General features: G+C 33.4%; 1 protein-coding gene across 1 annotated transcript; it reads right to left on the bottom strand.

Moving 5' to 3' along the window:
- Positions 1 to 17,846: 17,846 nt before the first annotated feature.
- LOC120080811 (probable aquaporin PIP1-4) lies at positions 17,847 to 19,142 on the bottom strand. Its single transcript, XM_039035454.1, has 3 exons — positions 18,457 to 19,142; positions 18,229 to 18,369; positions 17,847 to 18,144 (listed from the first exon to the last, which is right to left on the bottom strand). Exons 1-3 carry the CDS (start codon positions 19,099 to 19,101, stop codon positions 18,052 to 18,054), a joined length of 879 nt encoding a protein of 292 aa, XP_038891382.1. The 5' UTR covers positions 19,102 to 19,142; the 3' UTR covers positions 17,847 to 18,051.
- Positions 19,143 to 19,293: the final 151 nt, after the last annotated feature.

Below are 19,293 nucleotides of genomic sequence, written 5' to 3'. Positions count from 1 at the left end.
GATAACCATTTACTGTAGAAGTAGAAGCAGGGCTCCATGAAGGAATTCTATTTATAGAGAACCTTTGAGCGGAAGCGGATCGTCCAAATCTCATTTCGATCGAACGCATACATTTACAGTCAAGAAGAATAGATTATGCATAAAACTAAATTACATTATGCTTTTGTATAATAAACAAAGGATTAAGAGACTATACCTTCGAAGAACCCTTCTTCGAGATAATCCCTCGATCTAACTCGTTCAGGAACGCGTCAAACAAGTCACGAACTCTCCTCGAACAGTAGTAGACAACAACGAGAAACTTGAACCAATAGGGACACTACCACTTAGTGACCTTGGTATTCTCGGTGTGAGAATCCCTGAGTGATGGGCTCTGGCTAATTTTTGTTAGAGGGAAGTTTGGAGTTAGAGGAGGAAGACAATCGAGTAGAAGGCAAAGCTATCACATAGCAAAGTCTCTCTGTCGTTTAGAGAAAATAAGACTATCGCATAGACTCTAAAAAATAATCGTGTAACAGTCTTCTCTGGAATAATAAAATCAAATTTTATTTATCCCAAATTTCCATAAAACCAAATAACTCCCCACTAAGGGTGGTTAGAGAGAAAAATGGATAATTATCAAATAATTAATAAATTATAAATAAATATGATAACTAACTTATCATATTATATTTATAACCTATAGTTTTAATATTGCATCATATACAATATATAAACCATAGTTTTTTTTTCTCTATTTTATGGCATTTAATATAAATCATATTTATATTAAATTTAATAAATATGAATCTTATTCATAGAAATATATTTGAATCATATTCAAATATTTGTTCCTCCAATTTAACAACAATGTATCAAATACATTATATCAATTATATCATATATAATTTAATTAATTTAATTATATCATATATAATAAAAATTCCTCTTATTAATTTGAACATTTCAAATTAACCAAAAAACTGATTCTCAACTTCAATCCATTAAGCTATCAAGGGAACCTTATGAACCTATAGCTTGAAGCTTTAATAGTATGTGAATAACTGATTAAACTCTTTAATCACATTATCCACCATCCGTTAACTGCGGACAAACTAAAGAGCGATAGCTGCACTCTTTGCACTATAGATATATTTCCATATCCATTGGATATAACCAATCAACAGTACGATGACCCTTTACAAATTGTTCGTAAGTACAGTTGGACCAAATTACCGTTTTGTCCCTGTAGTTACATCTAACTCCTTAAGTACCACTGATCCCTCTAATGAACAATAGATCATAGTCCCACTATGACTAAATCCCTCTCGGGCCAAGGGTGTGGCGCCACATTGTTCAAGACCTGGAATCAGCCCTTAAAGGAGTAATTTATCTACTTATCCCTGCTTCAGAGAAGGAGTGAATTCCATCTTGTGTAGCTGAGTTCCCAGCTCCACAATCAGACGAATTCCTAAAACGATAGGCTTGTTGAGTCGGCGATCTGGGCACTCTTACCCATGCAAATAAAAGGACCACCTTCATAGGCAGAAGCTCATAACTCACTCAGGATTAAGGTCATGTTACCTATGGTTATCCTAGTGAAATGAAAGTCTCAATTATGAACGATGTTATAAAACGAGACCAAGCATTTCGTGGTCCGGTCTTATACAAACTCCTTTGTATAGAATATCCCCGTTCACATGTCTAATACATAAATGATCAGGATCAAATCATTTGTAGCACTTTACAACATTTGTAACACCTACAAAACGGGCCATACTCGTAGTGTTACCAGGATAAGGTACCCAACCTTGTCCATATACTATAAACCATTTAGGTTATTACTTAAACATGATCCACCTGTATGTCTCCACATACATGTTTAAAGTAAAACGATAACCATGGATGTTAGTTTATTGGTTTGTGGTTAATGCAACTAAAATATTATATATTTTATAGACAGAAGTGAATAAAATATCAAATATTATAAATCACTAAAATATTTGTTCATACATGGTTTACAAACTATAGAACCCTACGAGATTTAGGGCATCAACCCCAAAACTCCAAACTTCAAAATGAGTCAGACAAAATGGTGCATTTCACAATGACGCTAAAGTAGAAAAAGATAAAGTAGGTTTCTTTGCAAGTTTGCAATGTATACAATCAAACGAACTAAATTGAGAAACATTATTCAAAATACCAACATAAATTAAACTACGAAATTTGTCAATGGATGCACGACCAAGACGAAGATGCCATTGATATGTATCAATATCAGTGACAACTACAGAAATGGATGGCAGAACAGATGGCTGAAAGAATGTGAGCTCAAATAATCTTCCTACCTTGCGATCTATACCAATCGTCTGACCCGTTCGCAGATTTTGAACCTGACAACCATGAGGAGAAAAGAGAATAGGTAGACCTAGGCCACACAGTTGTCCAACAGAGGCAAGATTAAATGTTAGACTAAGGACAAGATAAGTATTGGAAAAGTTTGTGGTTGGTGTATTAACCGTGCCAATGTGAGAAATAGTCATATGGTTACCATCAACTGAATGTATGGGAGGAGGAGATTTTACAGGGGTGGAGGAAGACAACAAAGCAATATTTGATGTCATGTGATTGCAACAAGATGAAGCAAGGAGCCAGGATGTACCTAGCGTCACAGCAAAAGTAGGAAAATTGGAAGATAACACCTGTTACAGCAAATCCTAAAAGTCATTAATATGAAGTCTTGGAGGAATGGAATGTGTCACATCGGAAGAAGTGGTGACAGCAGCAACAGATGAAGATCTGGTTTTAGAAGAACTCTTGGACTTAATGATGTAAATTGGGGGCAAGGTGGCCGAGTAGGATAATTGTCCAAAATATGACCACGCTTGTGGCAATGCCTGCACTAAATGGTAAGGCAAGTAGAAAACTTATGATTGTGCAGTTTATAATTTTTATAGAAAAGTTACTCAGATGGAGAACATGAATGAGTGGTTATGAGAGCAACATCTGATGATAGAGAGGAGACTAGCCCAAGTCATTTCATATAAAAAAGAATTTTCTAAATCGTAGCATTGAGGGATGGTAGAGGACTGTGATTTAGCAATGTGGCACAAACAGATTCGTATTTTGGGCAGAGTCCCATAAGAACCTTAATAAGGCGTAGAATATCCGGACTAATTTTAACCTAGTCTAATAGAGTTCAAATGGGCTGGAGAATAACGAGATACTCATTCACAGATTGCTTGACCTCCTGAATAGTGCTAAGTAGTGTGTAGTTGGTAGTAGTGCGCTAGGCCATCTGTTTGGGTGGCAATATTAAATGCATCAAATTGGGTGTGTATAGAAAGGATGGAAGTGTTACCCAACCAGGTGATTATCTGGTGATTTTTGCTATCCCAATCCTTTAGTCGTTCAACAAACTTAATATCTTCTTCAGTAGCACCTTTGACAGGTTTAATGATATCATCGGTAACAATCCGCCATAACTTGCGGCCAATCAAGAAGCTCTTCATTTGATAGGCCCAAGTGTTGTAATTGGTGTCATCGAGCATAGTGCTAATAGGACGAAAGATGTCAATTTTTTTCCATTACAAGAAAAATAACCAGAAACGAACAACAACACTATTTTGGACAACTGATCAGCTCATCTCGGGATTGACTTAGCTGGAGATATGGCGTGGCTTGGCTGGCTAGGCTCTACTCGCACTCACAAACGGTGAAAACCTCCAGATGATTTCGGCTCGATTGGGCAAACGGGTTGGACAGATGATTTTAGATCGCATAAAAACTGGATCGCACGAGAGGCTAGATCAGATAGATCTGAAGGACAAGAGGTGATTTCGCTGATCTGGATATATTAAATAGAGCTACGGATTGATAGATATGGGTGATTTTGCCAAGGTGATTTCAGGAGGCTGGGTGATTTTGGAAGGAAAGAGTGCTTCAAATCAGATAGATCTGAGTGATTTCAAGATGTTGGGCTTTAGATCAGATAGATCTAGAGGCCGGAAGGCTGCAGACACGAATGCCAAGGTGATTTTGGGCAGGTGATTTTGGACAGGGATGATTCCGGACAAGAGACCGGGCAGATTGCGAATTGTTGATTTTGGATGCCTTGGTGGAACAGATTTGAGGTGGTGCGCTTGGGCTCTGAGGCGACGGAGATCTTGGTCAGACGGCGATGTGGGGAACTTCAATGCGTTGGGATGACTTGCATGGCTGACCCTAATTTGGCTCTGATACAACGATAAAATATATGTGTATTTCCGTATTTCTCTGTATCTATAAATGTGAAATATAAAGGTATATATACACAAGGACACCTAAAAATAGATACATAGACAGATTCGTAAACCTTAACTAACCCAACAAATTACAAAATCTTAACCATATAATTTAACAAAGGTTTCAATGAACTCGAAAAAAAAAGAGACGAGAAGAGTGAAGGAAATGAGGGAAGATCCTATATGGAAAGGAAGTGAAAGCAAGAGTGAGAGAGGAATAATAACAAGTGTGCTAGCGTTGTCGGGATACCCCTAATAACCAACAAACGACAAGATAGATAAAAAGAGAACATGATCAGAGAGAGAAGGGGTGAAGAAAAAACGAGAGTTAGAGTGAAAGAGAAAAGAGGAAGCATGATAAACAGTGAGAGAAGAGGAAAATAAAATTGACAGAGAGAAAAGAGGAAGCCACAGAAGTTAAAAATAAATGCGGCTCTTCAAGATATAAATTCCACTAAAAGAAATTCTATTTTTCTAAACAATTTTACATGCACTTATTTTTACGAATCTTTTTTTAAATATAATATTATTGTTCTATTTAACCCTTTAAAAAAAATAAAATAATAAAAGCCTTTTAGAGTCTGATCCAAATAATATATGCCTTATTTTAGATGGAAAAAAGCCAACGATTACAGCATAACTCATAAGACAACTCACAAGATTATTTCAACAATTAGTTATAACTTTCTTTTTCTTTTTAGGTAATAAATACAGCAGAGCACAAATATTTAAAACATACAATTATGTTCAAATTATTGCTTAGGCATTGCATTTTTCTTTCCCTAATTTTAATGGTTGTTTACTATTGGATAATACTTGATATTCTACCGAATTCTATTGACTTTTATAATTTCTATTGGGTTATTTTTTATTACCATTAATAGATACGCAACAAGATTTATGATCACTTAATTATTATAATTCAAACAAGATTAAAAAATCAATTTTAGTTTGAATAAATTAACATAATGCCAGATGATAAATTGAAATTATAAAAAAGTACATATTTGTTTTGAAAATGGTTGAAGGTAGTCCAAGGTCAGCCCAAGCTCAAGAAAATTAAAACTTGTCTTGGGTCGATTTATCTAAACTTGTTTCATATTTCCAAATAGACATTGAGTTAAATTTATTGGTCGTTAAATTTATTGATCAAAATCTTACGACCTTGAATATTACATCTATCCTAATTCCGTCGGTACTGCACTTATCCCAAGCGGATGTCAGATATTTCATGTATTAATTTAGACATCAAAGTGTGTTTGGCTTAGTATCACATTGATATAAGTTCTCTTGCAGGTCAATTTGGATAAATTCCTCAAATCAAAGGATTCCTGTTCAAATACAAGTGACTTGGACGAAATTTATGCTTCAAAAATGAAATTCAATATTAAATCGAAATTTTGAAAGAGAACTACTATATTATTATTATTATCTTTTTTAGTTAGCTTGAATTGTGCTTAATTTAAAAATGATGGTTAGCCGATGATAACTTATGTTATCAACCACACGCAACACATTTAATATAATAATCAAGTGATTAGGAAGTGGTTTTTTTTAATATATATAAAAAAATAATAAATTTTTTTAAAGGAAGTATTTATTATTATTATTATTTTGAAGTAAAATTGTGAGCTAAATGACAATTATTCGTTGGGTTGCAGCCGCCAGCTGATTCTTGGCCATGGATTTTACCTAATTGGCCAATACCACCACGTGGCATTACCTGATTGGAACCTTTTTTTTATTTAAGAAAAAGAAATTATGGATTTCAACTCTAACTCTATTTTACCCAATTTCTAGACAATATATGCACAACATACTTTGTTTGTATTTAAGTTAATGTTATGGTTTTATTTAATTTTGATAGACAAAATATTTATTAAATACACTATATGACTAATATCAATGCACATATATTAAAAGATGGTAAGTAGATTCTTTACTCTGGTTTCGTAATGTAATATTTAAGATCTCGTTTGGTAATTATTTGGTTTTTTGTTTTTATTTTTTAAAATTAAGTCTGTTTTATCTACATTTCTTACAATAATTTATATTTTTCTTAAGTATAATGGTTGAATTCTTAGTCAAATTCTTAAAACAAAAATAATTTTTTGAAAACTACTTTTTTTAGTTCTCAAAATTTGGCTTGTCTTTTAAACCATTAGTGAAAGTAGATAATAAAGAAAGAAATTTGGAGGTGGAAGTAGTATCTATAGGTTTAATTTTCAAAAGAAAAAAAAATGGTTACCAAATAGAGTCTAAGAAATTCAATACTTTTTATCATTCTTCCAACATAACTGTATATAAACTCAAAATTTAAGATAGTGACTAATAGAGTTTTGGAACTTTAAAAAGTATCTGAAAACTAACAAACTTTCAAAATCTACCAAATTGAAGTTTATATTTTTTAAGATCTAACATAGGAACATTTTTTAGCACAATAGAAGGATGAGGGATCGAATCTTTAATTTCTAGAAAAAAGGTTATGTCAATTATCATTGAACTAAATTCACTGTGAGCACGAACTTTTAAAACCGTCAAATAATAAATTTGCTATAATTTATAAATCAAAAGTTATTAATCAAACATTAGTTTATATGATGAGGACCACTTTTTGTAGAGGTTGTTTTGATTGAACAAATATTACACACAGCTCTACACAATTCCTTTTTTGGTCAATACAAAGAGGAGAGAGTAATTAATGCAATTAATATGGGGAAGAAGAAACAACGACAATGACTCCCTCTCAGAATATAACGAAAGTGGACAATGCAATTATTGAACCTCAAATTATTCAATTCCTCTTAATAACAATTTCATATTTTTTGAAAATTTCACCAAAAATGAAAGTACAATAAACATTATAATAATAGATACCTATTAGATACTCATACTTAATATCTATTGGCTATGTATCATGCTCTCATTTTTCAAAGTGTTGTCCATGTATTTTAACATTACACATTATTAGTGTCTATATGATCTCATTCGCCAAATTGCCTATAAATAGTGGCATTTTGTGGATTTGGAAGAAACAAATTGAGCAATGTCCATGAAAATTGGAGAAAGTGGAGAAATCCATCATTTTTATTTTATTTATTTTTGCTATTTATTTATTTCACATATTTATATATTCTGTTTAATTTATTTTAATATTTATTTATTTTTTTATTATTATATTTTATTTTATTTTATTGAATTCAAAAGAACCACACAAAATGAGGATCACAAAGGAAAAACTCCACAAGATAAGAATTCAAAAGGTGTTAAAAATAAATGTTTCTGATGTGGAATGACTGGGCAGTGATCATGTGCTTGTAGTACGTCAAAACACTTAGTTGATCTCTATCAAGCCTCCCTAAAGGAAAAAGGAAAAAATGTGGAAGCATATTTTGCATACCAGAATAACGAGTTATTTTACCACTCCAATATAACAGATTTGGATGTGACACATTTTTTCAAATCTTCTGAAGAGAAAATTGGCACAATTGATGGCATAACAATCGTTTCTTTTGATTTTGAGAATATTTAGTATTAATGTTGTCTATTTTTTTTCATGTTTCTTTCTTGGTTAATATTAAATTTTGTATATTTTAAGTGTAATTTTTCTTGTTGTAATTATTTTCTTAATGAAGAAACTTGGATCATTTTCATATGTTGGGTGACTAAAAAATGAGTAAAGAAGATCTATGTCTGGCAGACAATACAATTACACATACAATACTTACAAGTAGAAAATATTTTTCCAAACTAACAATGCTAGAAGCAAAAGTCAATACGATATCGGTTCTGCAAACCTGATTGAAGGCTTTGGAAAAGCAAATATTATTTTACCTAGAGGAAAAAAATTTACAATTTGACAATGCATTGTTCTCTAGTCAATCAAAGAGAAATCTACTTAATTTTAAAGATATACGTTGCAATGGTTATCATATTGAGATTGATAGAAAGAACAATATGGAGTATCTTTATATCATATCTACAGTCTCATATGAAAAACATATATTGGAAGAGTTGTTTGTTTTATCTTCTGGATTATATTATATTCATATACAAGTAATTGAAACATATGCAACAATGAACTTGAAGTTATTTGGCATGATCAATTGGGTCATCTAGGATCTATAATGATGAGAAGAATTATTGAGAATTCAAATGGACATCCATTGAAGAGCCAGGAGATTATTCAATCTAATGCATTATCATGTGATGCTTGCTCTTAAGGAAAATTGATAATTAGACTATTACCAGCTAAATTGGGAATTGAATCCCTTACATTTTTAGAACGAATTCATGGTGATATATGTGGACCTATTAACCCACCAAGTGGACCATTTAGATATTTGATGGTATTAATATATGCATCCAGCAGATGGTCGCACATGTGCTTATTATCTAGTCAAAATCTTGCATTTGTAAGATTATTTGCTCAAATAATTAAATTAAGAGTACAATTTCCTGATTACACAATTAAGACCCTTCGTCTTGATAATGCTGGTGAATTTACATCCCAAGCTTTTGATAATTATTATATGTCAATTGGGATAAGTGTTGAACATCCTATAGCTCATGTTCATACACAAAATGATTTAGCAAAATCATTCATAAAACGTATGCAGTTAATTGCTAGACCCTTGCTTATAAGAGCTAAGCTTCCCACATCTGTATGGTGATATGCTATTTTGCATGCGGCGTCACTTGTACGCAATAGACCAGTAGCTTATCTATGTACTTGTCATTACAATTAGCTTATGATAATGAGCAAGATAATTCCCATCCGAGAATTTTTAAATGTGCAGTATATATTCCAATTGCTCCACCACAACGTACTACGATGGATCCTCAAAGGAGGTTAGGAATATACATTAGATATGATTCCCCATCAATTATTAAATATCTTAAACCCTTGACCGGTGATGTATTTACTGCATGATTTGCTTATTGTCATTTTAATGAGACAAATTTTGCAACAATGAAGGGAGGAATCAAAAAATTGGAAAAAGAAATTACATGAAATACATTGTTATTGTCTCATTTAGATCCCCATACAGATTAATGTGAACTTGAAGTTTAGAAAACAATTCATTTGTAAATATAGTAAATCAATTACCAGATGCATTTATAAATGCTAAGAAAGTGACTAAGTCACATATACTAGCTGCAAATGCTCCATTAAATGCAATAAGTTGTCATTAATGCATCTAGGACATGCTAGAAGAGTGATAGACCATTCGATTCCACACATAAAAATCCTCGAAAAAGAAATAGTCAATAAATGACTCAGTTAAAAATATGGATGTTCTAGAAGAAATCCTAGATATGAGTACTCATAAGGATATTAAAATAAATGAGGATAATAATGAGATCTCAATAAATTATGAAACCATATAAGTTGACAACATTTTTGCATACAATGTTACTCACGATATTATTATGAAAGTGAGTATGAAAAATATCGACATAGAAAGGATTGACTTGTGTGGAAAGAAACAATCCTAAACTCATTTTTCAAATTGTGAGGACTCGTAGTCCAGACATTAGAAAATGTTAAATATGTGGGATATAAGTGGAGTAGTTATAAAAAAAATAGAGTGATGTCACAAGATATAAAGTGAGACAGATCCCACAATAATTCTCGTAATAGAATGATATTAAATTATGAGAAAACATATTCTCTAATGGTCGATATACAGTACCATGAGATATTTAACTTATCTGATTATGTATGAAAAGTTTAGTACACATCTTATGGATGAAGTTGTACCATAATGATATTTATTTATAAAAATTCATGAAGAATTAAAGGTACCATAATCTTATAATTCAAATATTAGAGAATCATATATATATCATAGCGATTCTTATAAAATATTCTTTACGAATGCGATATAATCATCTTATTCAATATTTGTTAGTATGAGGGTATAAAAATAACTCTATTTGTTCATATCCTTCTATAAAGAAATCACAATCTGAGATTTACTATATGTGAAGATTGAGTAGAAACTCCTGAAAAGATTTCAAAGATAATAAAATTTCTGAAGAAATAAATTGAGATTATAAATTTTACCTTAGCTTGCAAATAAAGCATAGAGCAAGTGTAATTGCATCAATTTATACATTAACGATCTTTCGTGGATTATATACATCTTTGAATACTCATATGATGGTTCATTCACTCGATGTGAAAATGATATATCATCTGATCTCAGAAAGAAGATGAATAATGTTAGGTCCTGAATAACCATAAATTTTGAGAAATAAGTGCACTTATATAGCTTGACGTTTATACACTACACTTCGTAGTATTTTTCAATAGTTTTGTTACATATATGATATTCCTCGAAAAGAAGAATATTGGAGTAGAGTTAAACATATGATGCAGATTAGTTATCTAACCCATATAAGTTAGATCTTAAACAGGTTACTTGGTACATGGAGAAGAATTTTTATATCATGACGATTAGTGAAACATACCATAATGGCTACTTCCTCAAATCATGTTGAAATTCTTGTAATTCATGAGGCTAGTTAAGAATGGGTATTGCTAACACTACAAGAAATCTGACTTCTCCCAACATCACATTTCGTCAGGAAAGTGTGGAAAATTCGTCGGCAGACCTCTCCCGACGCATAAACGGTCGTCGGGAGTTTGGTCGGGAGAAATTCGTCGGGAAAGGATCTCCCAACGCACTGTAGTGCGTCAGAAATTCCTCCATAACTCCCGATGCCACGTAGGCATCGGGAGTTCCCTCAACTCCCGACGCCACGTAAGCATTGGGAGTTCCCTTTAACTCTTGAGGCCACATAGGTGTCCGGAGTTCCACCATAACTCCTGACGCCGTTTTAGAGTGCGTCGGGGGATCCTAGATGTATCATTTGTAATATATCGTTTGTAATTTTTTAAAATTTGATCTGAAAACCTGTAAAACATATTATACCAAATAAAGATTCACATAAACGAAAATGAATTCCATTTTATAACAAGTAAAAAATTACAATATCCAAACGAAGTTGATAAACATTCATATCAAAAATACATAAAAGAAGTAAAATCAAAACAACATCTAGAACACTTCTCGAACACATCATCTTCAACAATTGTCCCAGCTCTTCTCCGAACAACATTCTATAATAAAACAAAAACATTGAAATGTTATATTGATAAACATCCACAACACGTTCAAACTCCAATACGGGTGGTAATGAACATCAAAACGAGTAAACAATGATGACCAACACACATAAAACTAAAATTTGTCCCCGAAACGGTTTGAGGAATGAATATATGAAACTGGGTGTAACTTAGACTGCAACTAACTATTGCTCTTTGCATTAATAATTTACATTTAAAAGAAAAATAGAGAGGATCATCCTAATAAAACAACACTACTTTCTCCATATTTTGCTTCTAATCAAAACAACAAAGACAATAAATGACAAAGTTGTTTCTTCTTTCTTTGACAACAAATAGAGTTTTTTAGATACCAAATAAACCAAATGGAGAGAATAAGAGTAAGAAAGTGAGCAAAAAAAAGTGAGAAAAAAACAATTAAAACAATATGTGACGCCAACAAAAATTTAAAAAGCTAATCAAATTACATTAAAAAAAATGGTCATCCATACAAAAATTTTATAAATCAACTTTTGATCATCCTTACAAAAATCTCATAAAACAATATGTAATTTTAATTTTAGATGTATATGTGTGTGGTATATGGCATCATTATCATCATCATTGATCAAACCATTTTGTCAATTTGTTAAAAGTTTTTCAAATATTTGAGAGAGAGAAAAAATGAATGTGGCTGAAATAAGGGGCGTATGAAAGTCTAAACTTTAAAGAATAGTATAAGAGAGAGCAAGAGGCAAGGAGGGAGCAAGAGGCAGGGAGAGAGCGAGATTCATGGAGAGAACAAGATTTAGGGAGAGGGCGAGATTCAGGGAGAGAGTGAGATTCATGGACTGTGATTAGGCTTTTGAAAAATCAAGGTATGGTGGGATGCTTATCTAATTTGTATGAGAGTGTTGAAGCTTTAAATGGCACATATTTACAACCAAATCAGAGCAAAGACACCCTTTTGAAGCCTAAAGTTTCATTGTCTGACTCTACCTTGCTTTTGCCTAATATTGAATCTTCAGCTGATCAAATGAAGTTTTACATGTGCTCTTATAGATGTGACTATAAAGTTTCTAGTAATCCTAAATATCTTTGTCCGAGTTGTTCGTATGTTATGAACCAAGTCTGTGAATTTGTGAATCCACAAAATAGTGCAACTACACAGGCAAAAAGAAATCTGGGAGGAGGGTTTGTGAAGGATGTGGTTACTTACATGGTGATGGATGATTTGACTGTGAAACCAATGTCCACCATTTTTAGTATGTCCTGAATAAGTTTATATCAAAGAAGTTGGTGCTTTAGTGGAGAAAATCATTACTTTGGATGTTAATCAGGGTGTGAAGCTGTTGAGGGCATCTTTGTAATCCAAGACTGTTCTTACAAATGTCTAAACTTTAAAGAATATATAGAAGAGGGCGAGATTCAGGGAGAGAGTAAGATTCATGGAGAGAGCGAAATTCATGGAGAGAGCGAGATTCATGGACTTTGATTAGGCTTTTGAAAAATCAAGGCATGGTGGGATGCTTATCTAATTTGTATGAGAGTGTTGAAGCTTTAAATGACACATATTTACAACCAAATCAAAGCAAAGACACCATTTTGAAGCCTAAAGTTTCATTGTCTAGCTCTACCTTGCTTTTGCCTAATATGGAATCTTCAGCTGATCAAATGAAGTTATATATGTGCTCTTATAGATGTGACTATAAAGTTTCTAGTAATCCTAAATATAGGGAGAGAGCGAGATACAGTTGAATAAAATGTCAAAAAAAGAGGCAAGGAGAGAGCCAACAAAAAACACATCAAAATCCAATGCCAACAATTCTTTAATTATCATAAAGCTACTTAAGACATAACTAAACTTTGCTACCATAACTGCAGGATAGCAACATATTAGACAATTAAATAATGTAGTAATCATACCTAATTTGATGGGTCTCCTCTATGTGATCATACCATGTCTTCAATCATCTTTTTCTTTTCTTCCATTTGTCTTGCATGATCCTCTTGCATTCTTTTCTGAACGTCTTCAAGTTCCTTAATCCTCGACTGAGACTGTTGGAAATTGACTCTCAATTAATCCATTCCCGCCTCTGTTCCTTGAGTAGATGAAGAAAAGTTTAGCGTATTTATTTGTTGTAATATCTCTTCTCCATTCATCACGACTGGTGGAGGTCTATGTTCAACTTTTCCATCATGTTGTCTACTTTCGACGTCAACTATGATTCTCCGGAAGATAACGTCGATGTCCCATAAATGATATTTTCTCTTTTATCTTGAAGGATGAGTTATCTTCTTTGCATATTGGACATGTTTGATAACCTTTTGTACTCCACCCAGATAAGTCACCGTACGTAGGGAAGTCATTAATCGTCCATAATAAGGTAGCATATAGTTGAAAAACTCACCAACAACAGAATCATAAGTTCGCACACCAATTGTCCACAACTCTTTCAACTTTTCAATCAACGATTGCAAGTAAACATCAATTTCCTTTCCATGAGATTTTGGACCAGGTATGAGCAAAGACATGAAGAAGTTTGTTTCCTTCATGCATTTCCAAGGGGGCAAATTATAAGGAATTATCACCACAGGCCACATATTATAAGAAATGCTCATATTTCCAAACGGATAGAAGCCATCTGAAGCTAATCCTAAACGAACATGTCGAGGATCTAAAGCGAAATGAGGGAATTCACGATCAAAATGTTTCCACCCCTCTGCATCAGCTGCATGTTGCAATACATCATCCGTTTCAACTCGCTTATCTTTATGTCATCTCATGTCAAAAGCGCCTTCTGTTGATGCAAACAATCATTTTAATCTCGGTATCAATGGAAAATGACGCAATACCTTATGTGGTATTTTTTTACCCTTGCCATCATTAACTTTTTACTGAGACTCACCACGAACAGGGCATTGTTGCAAATCTGCAAACTCTTTCCAATACAATACACAATCATATTTGCATGCATGAATAGACTCATAACCTAGGCCTAAATCACGCAATTTTCGCTTGGCTTCATAAAAGGAAGTAGGTATAGAGGTGCCAGCTGGAAATGCTGCTTTTAACGATTCCAGCAACATGTCAAACGATTTGTTACTTCAGCCGTTCAGAACTTTGATACGCATCAACTTCACTAAAAAGTTAATGGACAAAAATTGCGAACACCCAGGGTATAATTCATTACGTGCTTCGGTCATTAAATCCTCGAATAAGTTAGTGGTATCTCTTTCTTGACCATTAAAGGACATTTCATTATTCTCAATACTTCCTTCATTTTCATTTTCGTTTTCAATTGGAATTTGTAAATCGTTTATAAGATTCAACATCTCATTTTCTTCGACAGCATTACTCTATATACTATCTACTTCAACATCCTGTATTGAATGACTTGTATGACTTCTAGATAAGTTTACTGGCTCTCCATGATATACCCATTCACAATATGAGGGAGATATTCCATATGCTAATAGATGTCATTCCACAATATCTATCTTTTCCCAAATTGAATTCATACAATTCTTGCATAGACATCTTATTCGTCCGGAATCATTAACATGAAACCTTGCCATATCTAAGAACTGCGATACTCCTTCTCTATACGCCACTGATAACTTATTCCTTAGTTTAATCTATTCTTTATTCATCTTTAAAAATAAATATTTTTTGACCAACTTGTAATCCAAAACAATAACCTGGATTAGAGGACAAAGTACAAAGTATTATTAAGCATTGAGTTCCATAATTTTCATTTCTTAGGGAAAAATAAACACATAGGTCCATAAACCGCTTAAATTATCTTAACAACTTTCAAATATTTTATTTAGTACGTCTCCAAGCTTTCAATTTTGTGTCTAATATAGACCTTTCATCTATTCAACATCTTCTAAAATTTACAAGCCTATTGGACACAAAATTTAAAGTTCAATTTTCTATTGGACACAAAATTTAGTTTTATGTCTAGTAGATTCTTTAAACTTTTTTAAAATATTAAATGCGTTAAGTACCAAATTGGAGGTTTAAAGATTTATTTTATGTTTTTTAGATTAATATAGGCCTTTCATTTATTCAACATCTTCGAAATGTTAAAAATTTCAGATAAGATTTTAATGGGTATAATATTGATGGGCATGATTTGTACAACAATTTCAGAAAATTAACAAAAGCGAATACAATATTTAACACATTTTAATGGGCATTTCACATATGATTTAAATAAATATACAAGATAAAATAAAATGAGAAAATTACCGGCGAGGAGACGACGGCGGCGACGGGCAGTTAATTGCAGTGGCAACGGCGACAGCGGAAAAAATTGATGGAAGAAAAGGGAGAAATGGAAGAAAAATTTGATTAAAAAAATGGAAGAAAAGTTGGATGGGAAAAATGGAGAAAATGGGAGTTAAAGTATAAAATGATGAGAAAATGAGGAGAGGGAGGAAGAATGGTGAAGAAAAAGGAGGAAAATGGGAAAAAGAGGGAAAATTTTGGATGCGTCGGGAACTCCCGACGAACCTTTACGGTGTCGGGAAGTTTTCGGAGAACTCCCGACGGTCCTTTACTTCGTCGGGAGAGACCGTCTCTCCTGACAACCTAACTCCCGACGCATTAAAACGGCGTCGGGAGTTCCCGTTTTTTTTATAGTGTAAGATCAACGACTCAACATATTCGTGGAACATGTGGTTTGTCTTCTAATAGAAATTTTCCACTAACGATATTATATGAAGACAACACAACATGTATATCCCAAATCAAATGAGGATATATTAAAGGAGATAGAACAAAGCATATTTCACTAAAGCTCTTCTACACTCATGATCTTGAAGAAAATAGTGACGTCACTATATAACAAATTTGTTCGAAAGATAACTTAGCAAACATATTATAAAATCATTACCAACTGCAACCTTTGAGAAATTGGTGCACAATATTGGAATGCAGTGACTCAGAGATCTCAAGTGATATTTCCATGATGGAGAGTAAATATACTGTATTCTTTTTAAGAGTTTTAGATTATATGAAATATGTAATATTTTTCCTTCACTAGCATTTTTCCCCCAAAGGGTTTTTTCTAGTAAGATTTTAACGAGGTATATTTCATATATATAATGGGCATCTAAAGGGGAGTATTATAAATACTATGATAATAGATGTCCATGAGATGCTTATGCTTAACTGTCAATTGATCATGTGTCATGCCCTCATTTCCCAAAATGTTGTTCATGTGTCTCAACATTACACATTATTAATGTCCATATAATCCACCTCCTACTTACAAAATTATCTATAAATAGTGGCATTTCGTATGTTTTCCAATACACTCATTGGATAAAATCCAAAAATATTCGAGAAAGTTGAGAAATCCATTTTTTTATTTTATTTACTTTTGTTATTTATTTATTTCATATATTTATATATTATATTTAATTTATTTTAATATTTATTTATTTTATTATTATATTATATTATATTTTATTGGTATCCGTGTTCCCAGTGTACTCTTCAAATTAACAACCGAAAGAGATTTGTTTGTCCATGGCAGTTGAATGCAGCTTCATAAACTATGATAACATATACATTTAACATAAAATTTTCATCTCAATATCATTAACAATAAATAGAAGAAGTAATGATTTTTAGACTTTATGGGCTATGATAACGTAGTGTATAAACATGAAATTACATCTAAAAAGAAATTGGTAATAGAGGAGTAACTTATATTGGATTTTGACAAAATATTAACAGTACAGTTGTTCCACGTGAAAAAGATTAAGGAGTGATGAGCTCCAAATATTGTAAAAGTAGTTTATTGTTTTAGTTTTTCAAATCATCTCAATTTGAATCCTTTAAGCATTAGGACCGAGAAGAGATTTTTATGTGATTGTAACAATTTTTCACATACTGGAAATTTTTTTATTCGTGATTTTTTATCTGGTTTGGAGTCTTCATACGTTAATTATTGTGTTTCTAATTTTATTATTTTCTTTTAATTTCTCTATAATTTTTCTTCTTATTTATGTATTGATAGCAGTGGCAAATTTTTTCCAATACTATATAGATAACGTTAACCCTCACATTGTTGGTTTGATTTTTAGATTAGAGAATTTTATATTTATTATTCTTTTTTTGGTATAATAGACGGTATGGAGATTCGAACCGGTTGAGTTGCTGATGCATATGATTATACAAGTTGAATTATGCTGGGTTTGGCAATTATATGTTTATTTAGTAATACTTGAGTGCAGGTTCTCTCTTACATTTGTGCTACATTTTCGGGACCTTGTTGACTAAGTTTTCCATTGTTACATACAAAAAATCTATTGCATATGTTCTTTCTATTCTTTTTCGTTTTAGCAAAGGCAAAATTTGGACAACAAATATATAATAAACTGCAATCAAACTTCGTCCATTATGTTTATCAATTATAGTATCATCATTATCAAAGAGAATTCAATCACCCATCTCAACACAAATCTGTCAACATTTCATTTCATACAAAAGATGCCATAATCGTTATCCCAAGGAAAAAAAAATGGAAAATAGTTGCAATAATATAATAAGAGCTTTTGCGTAGAGAAATATTTAAAATTAAAACGTTGCTCAGATTTGAAATTTGGGAATTTGGGGTTTCTGTTCTTTGTATTAACGATGATTATGATGAATAATGTTCACTTGGACTTGAAGGGAATGGCTCTGATGACCACTTGATGGTATAAAGCTGCCAATGCTGCTCCGATGAACGGTCCAACCCAGAATATCCACTGCCAAAAATACACAAATTCTAATTTCAGATTCATTCAAAATATAATTGGCTTCACATTTATTAATATAATTCAGAAACTGACGTGATCGTCCCAGGCTTTGTCCTGGTTGAAGATGATGGCGGCTCCCAAACTCCGGGCTGGGTTGATGCCGGTGCCGGTGATCGGAATTGTGGCCAAGTGGACTAAGAACACTGCAAACCCAATTGGTAGCGGCGCCAAAATCTGTTCAAAATATCATTTCGTTTTAGTTCTTATAAAAACTTAAGTACATACTTTATCAGAAACGGAGTAAGTGTTACTTTTACTCACCGGAACATGCGAGTCTCTGGCGCTGCGTTTGGCGTCGGTGGCGGAGAAGACGGTGTAAACAAGGATGAAAGTACCGACGATCTCAGCGCCAAGCCCATCCCCTTTGGTGTAGCCCTCATTCACAACGTTAGCTCCACCGCCGAGCCTTTCGTAGGGCTTGGGTTGGAACCCCTTCACCACGCCGGCGCCGCAGATGGCACCAAGGCACTGCATCACCATGTAGAAGATCGCCCTGGTCAACGACAATTTCCTCGCCAGAAACAGCCCAAAAGTCACCGCCGGGTTAATGTGGCCACCGGAGATTCCAGCAGTACAGTAAACCAGAGCAAAAATCATACCCCCGAAAGCCCAAGCGATCCCCTGAATCCCGACGGTCTTACAGGTATTCCCAGTGGCTTCCTTCGACCGTACGACACCCATGACGGTCAAAACAGTGATGTAAAGGAAGAGGAAAGTGGCGAAAAACTCGGCAATTCCGGCTCTGTAAAAGGACCATGAAGTGAGCTCCTCTGGCTCGAACAGAGGTGCCGGTGGTGGCTCGTTGTAGTCCTTGGCGTCGTCTTGGCTCTGCGCCGCTGTTCCAATCGGCTGCCTTTCGTTGAACCGGTTGGCTCCCAATCGGACATCTTCCTCCTTTGCCTCCATTACTATTGGGATGAATTACTCTGTGTTTGTTGTATGATTGAAGAATGAAGAAGATGAATAGAGAGTGGCGAGTGTGGGGCTTATAAATACTCATAAAGGGTTTAAAATATTATTTATTATTAAATATGAGGATTTTAGCTTTATAAAATGTGGGAGGTTAAAAATGAAATAATGGTGGGGCCGAAGTCGGTT

This window comes from Benincasa hispida, chromosome 7 (assembly GCF_009727055.1).
Source record: "Benincasa hispida cultivar B227 chromosome 7, ASM972705v1, whole genome shotgun sequence".
NCBI lineage: Eukaryota > Viridiplantae > Streptophyta > Magnoliopsida > Cucurbitales > Cucurbitaceae > Benincasa > Benincasa hispida.
The sequence above is the reverse complement of the archived record's forward strand: the minus strand, read 5'-3'. Positions and strand labels throughout refer to the sequence as shown.

What these genes read in the sequence shown, in the direction of transcription:
- LOC120080811 (XM_039035454.1), bottom strand. Translation starts at nt 19,101, where the DNA reads ATGGAGGCAAAGGAGGAAGATGTCCGATTGGGAGCCAACCGGTTCAAC. An exon ending in CCAGAGACTCGCATGTTCCG is followed by an intron (nt 18,370 to 18,456) that starts GTGAGTAAAAGT and finishes TATTTTGAACAG; the next exon opens with ATTTTGGCGCCGCTACCAAT. An exon ending in ACAAAGCCTGGGACGATCAC is followed by an intron (nt 18,145 to 18,228) that starts GTCAGTTTCTGA and finishes TATTTTTGGCAG; the next exon opens with TGGATATTCTGGGTTGGACC.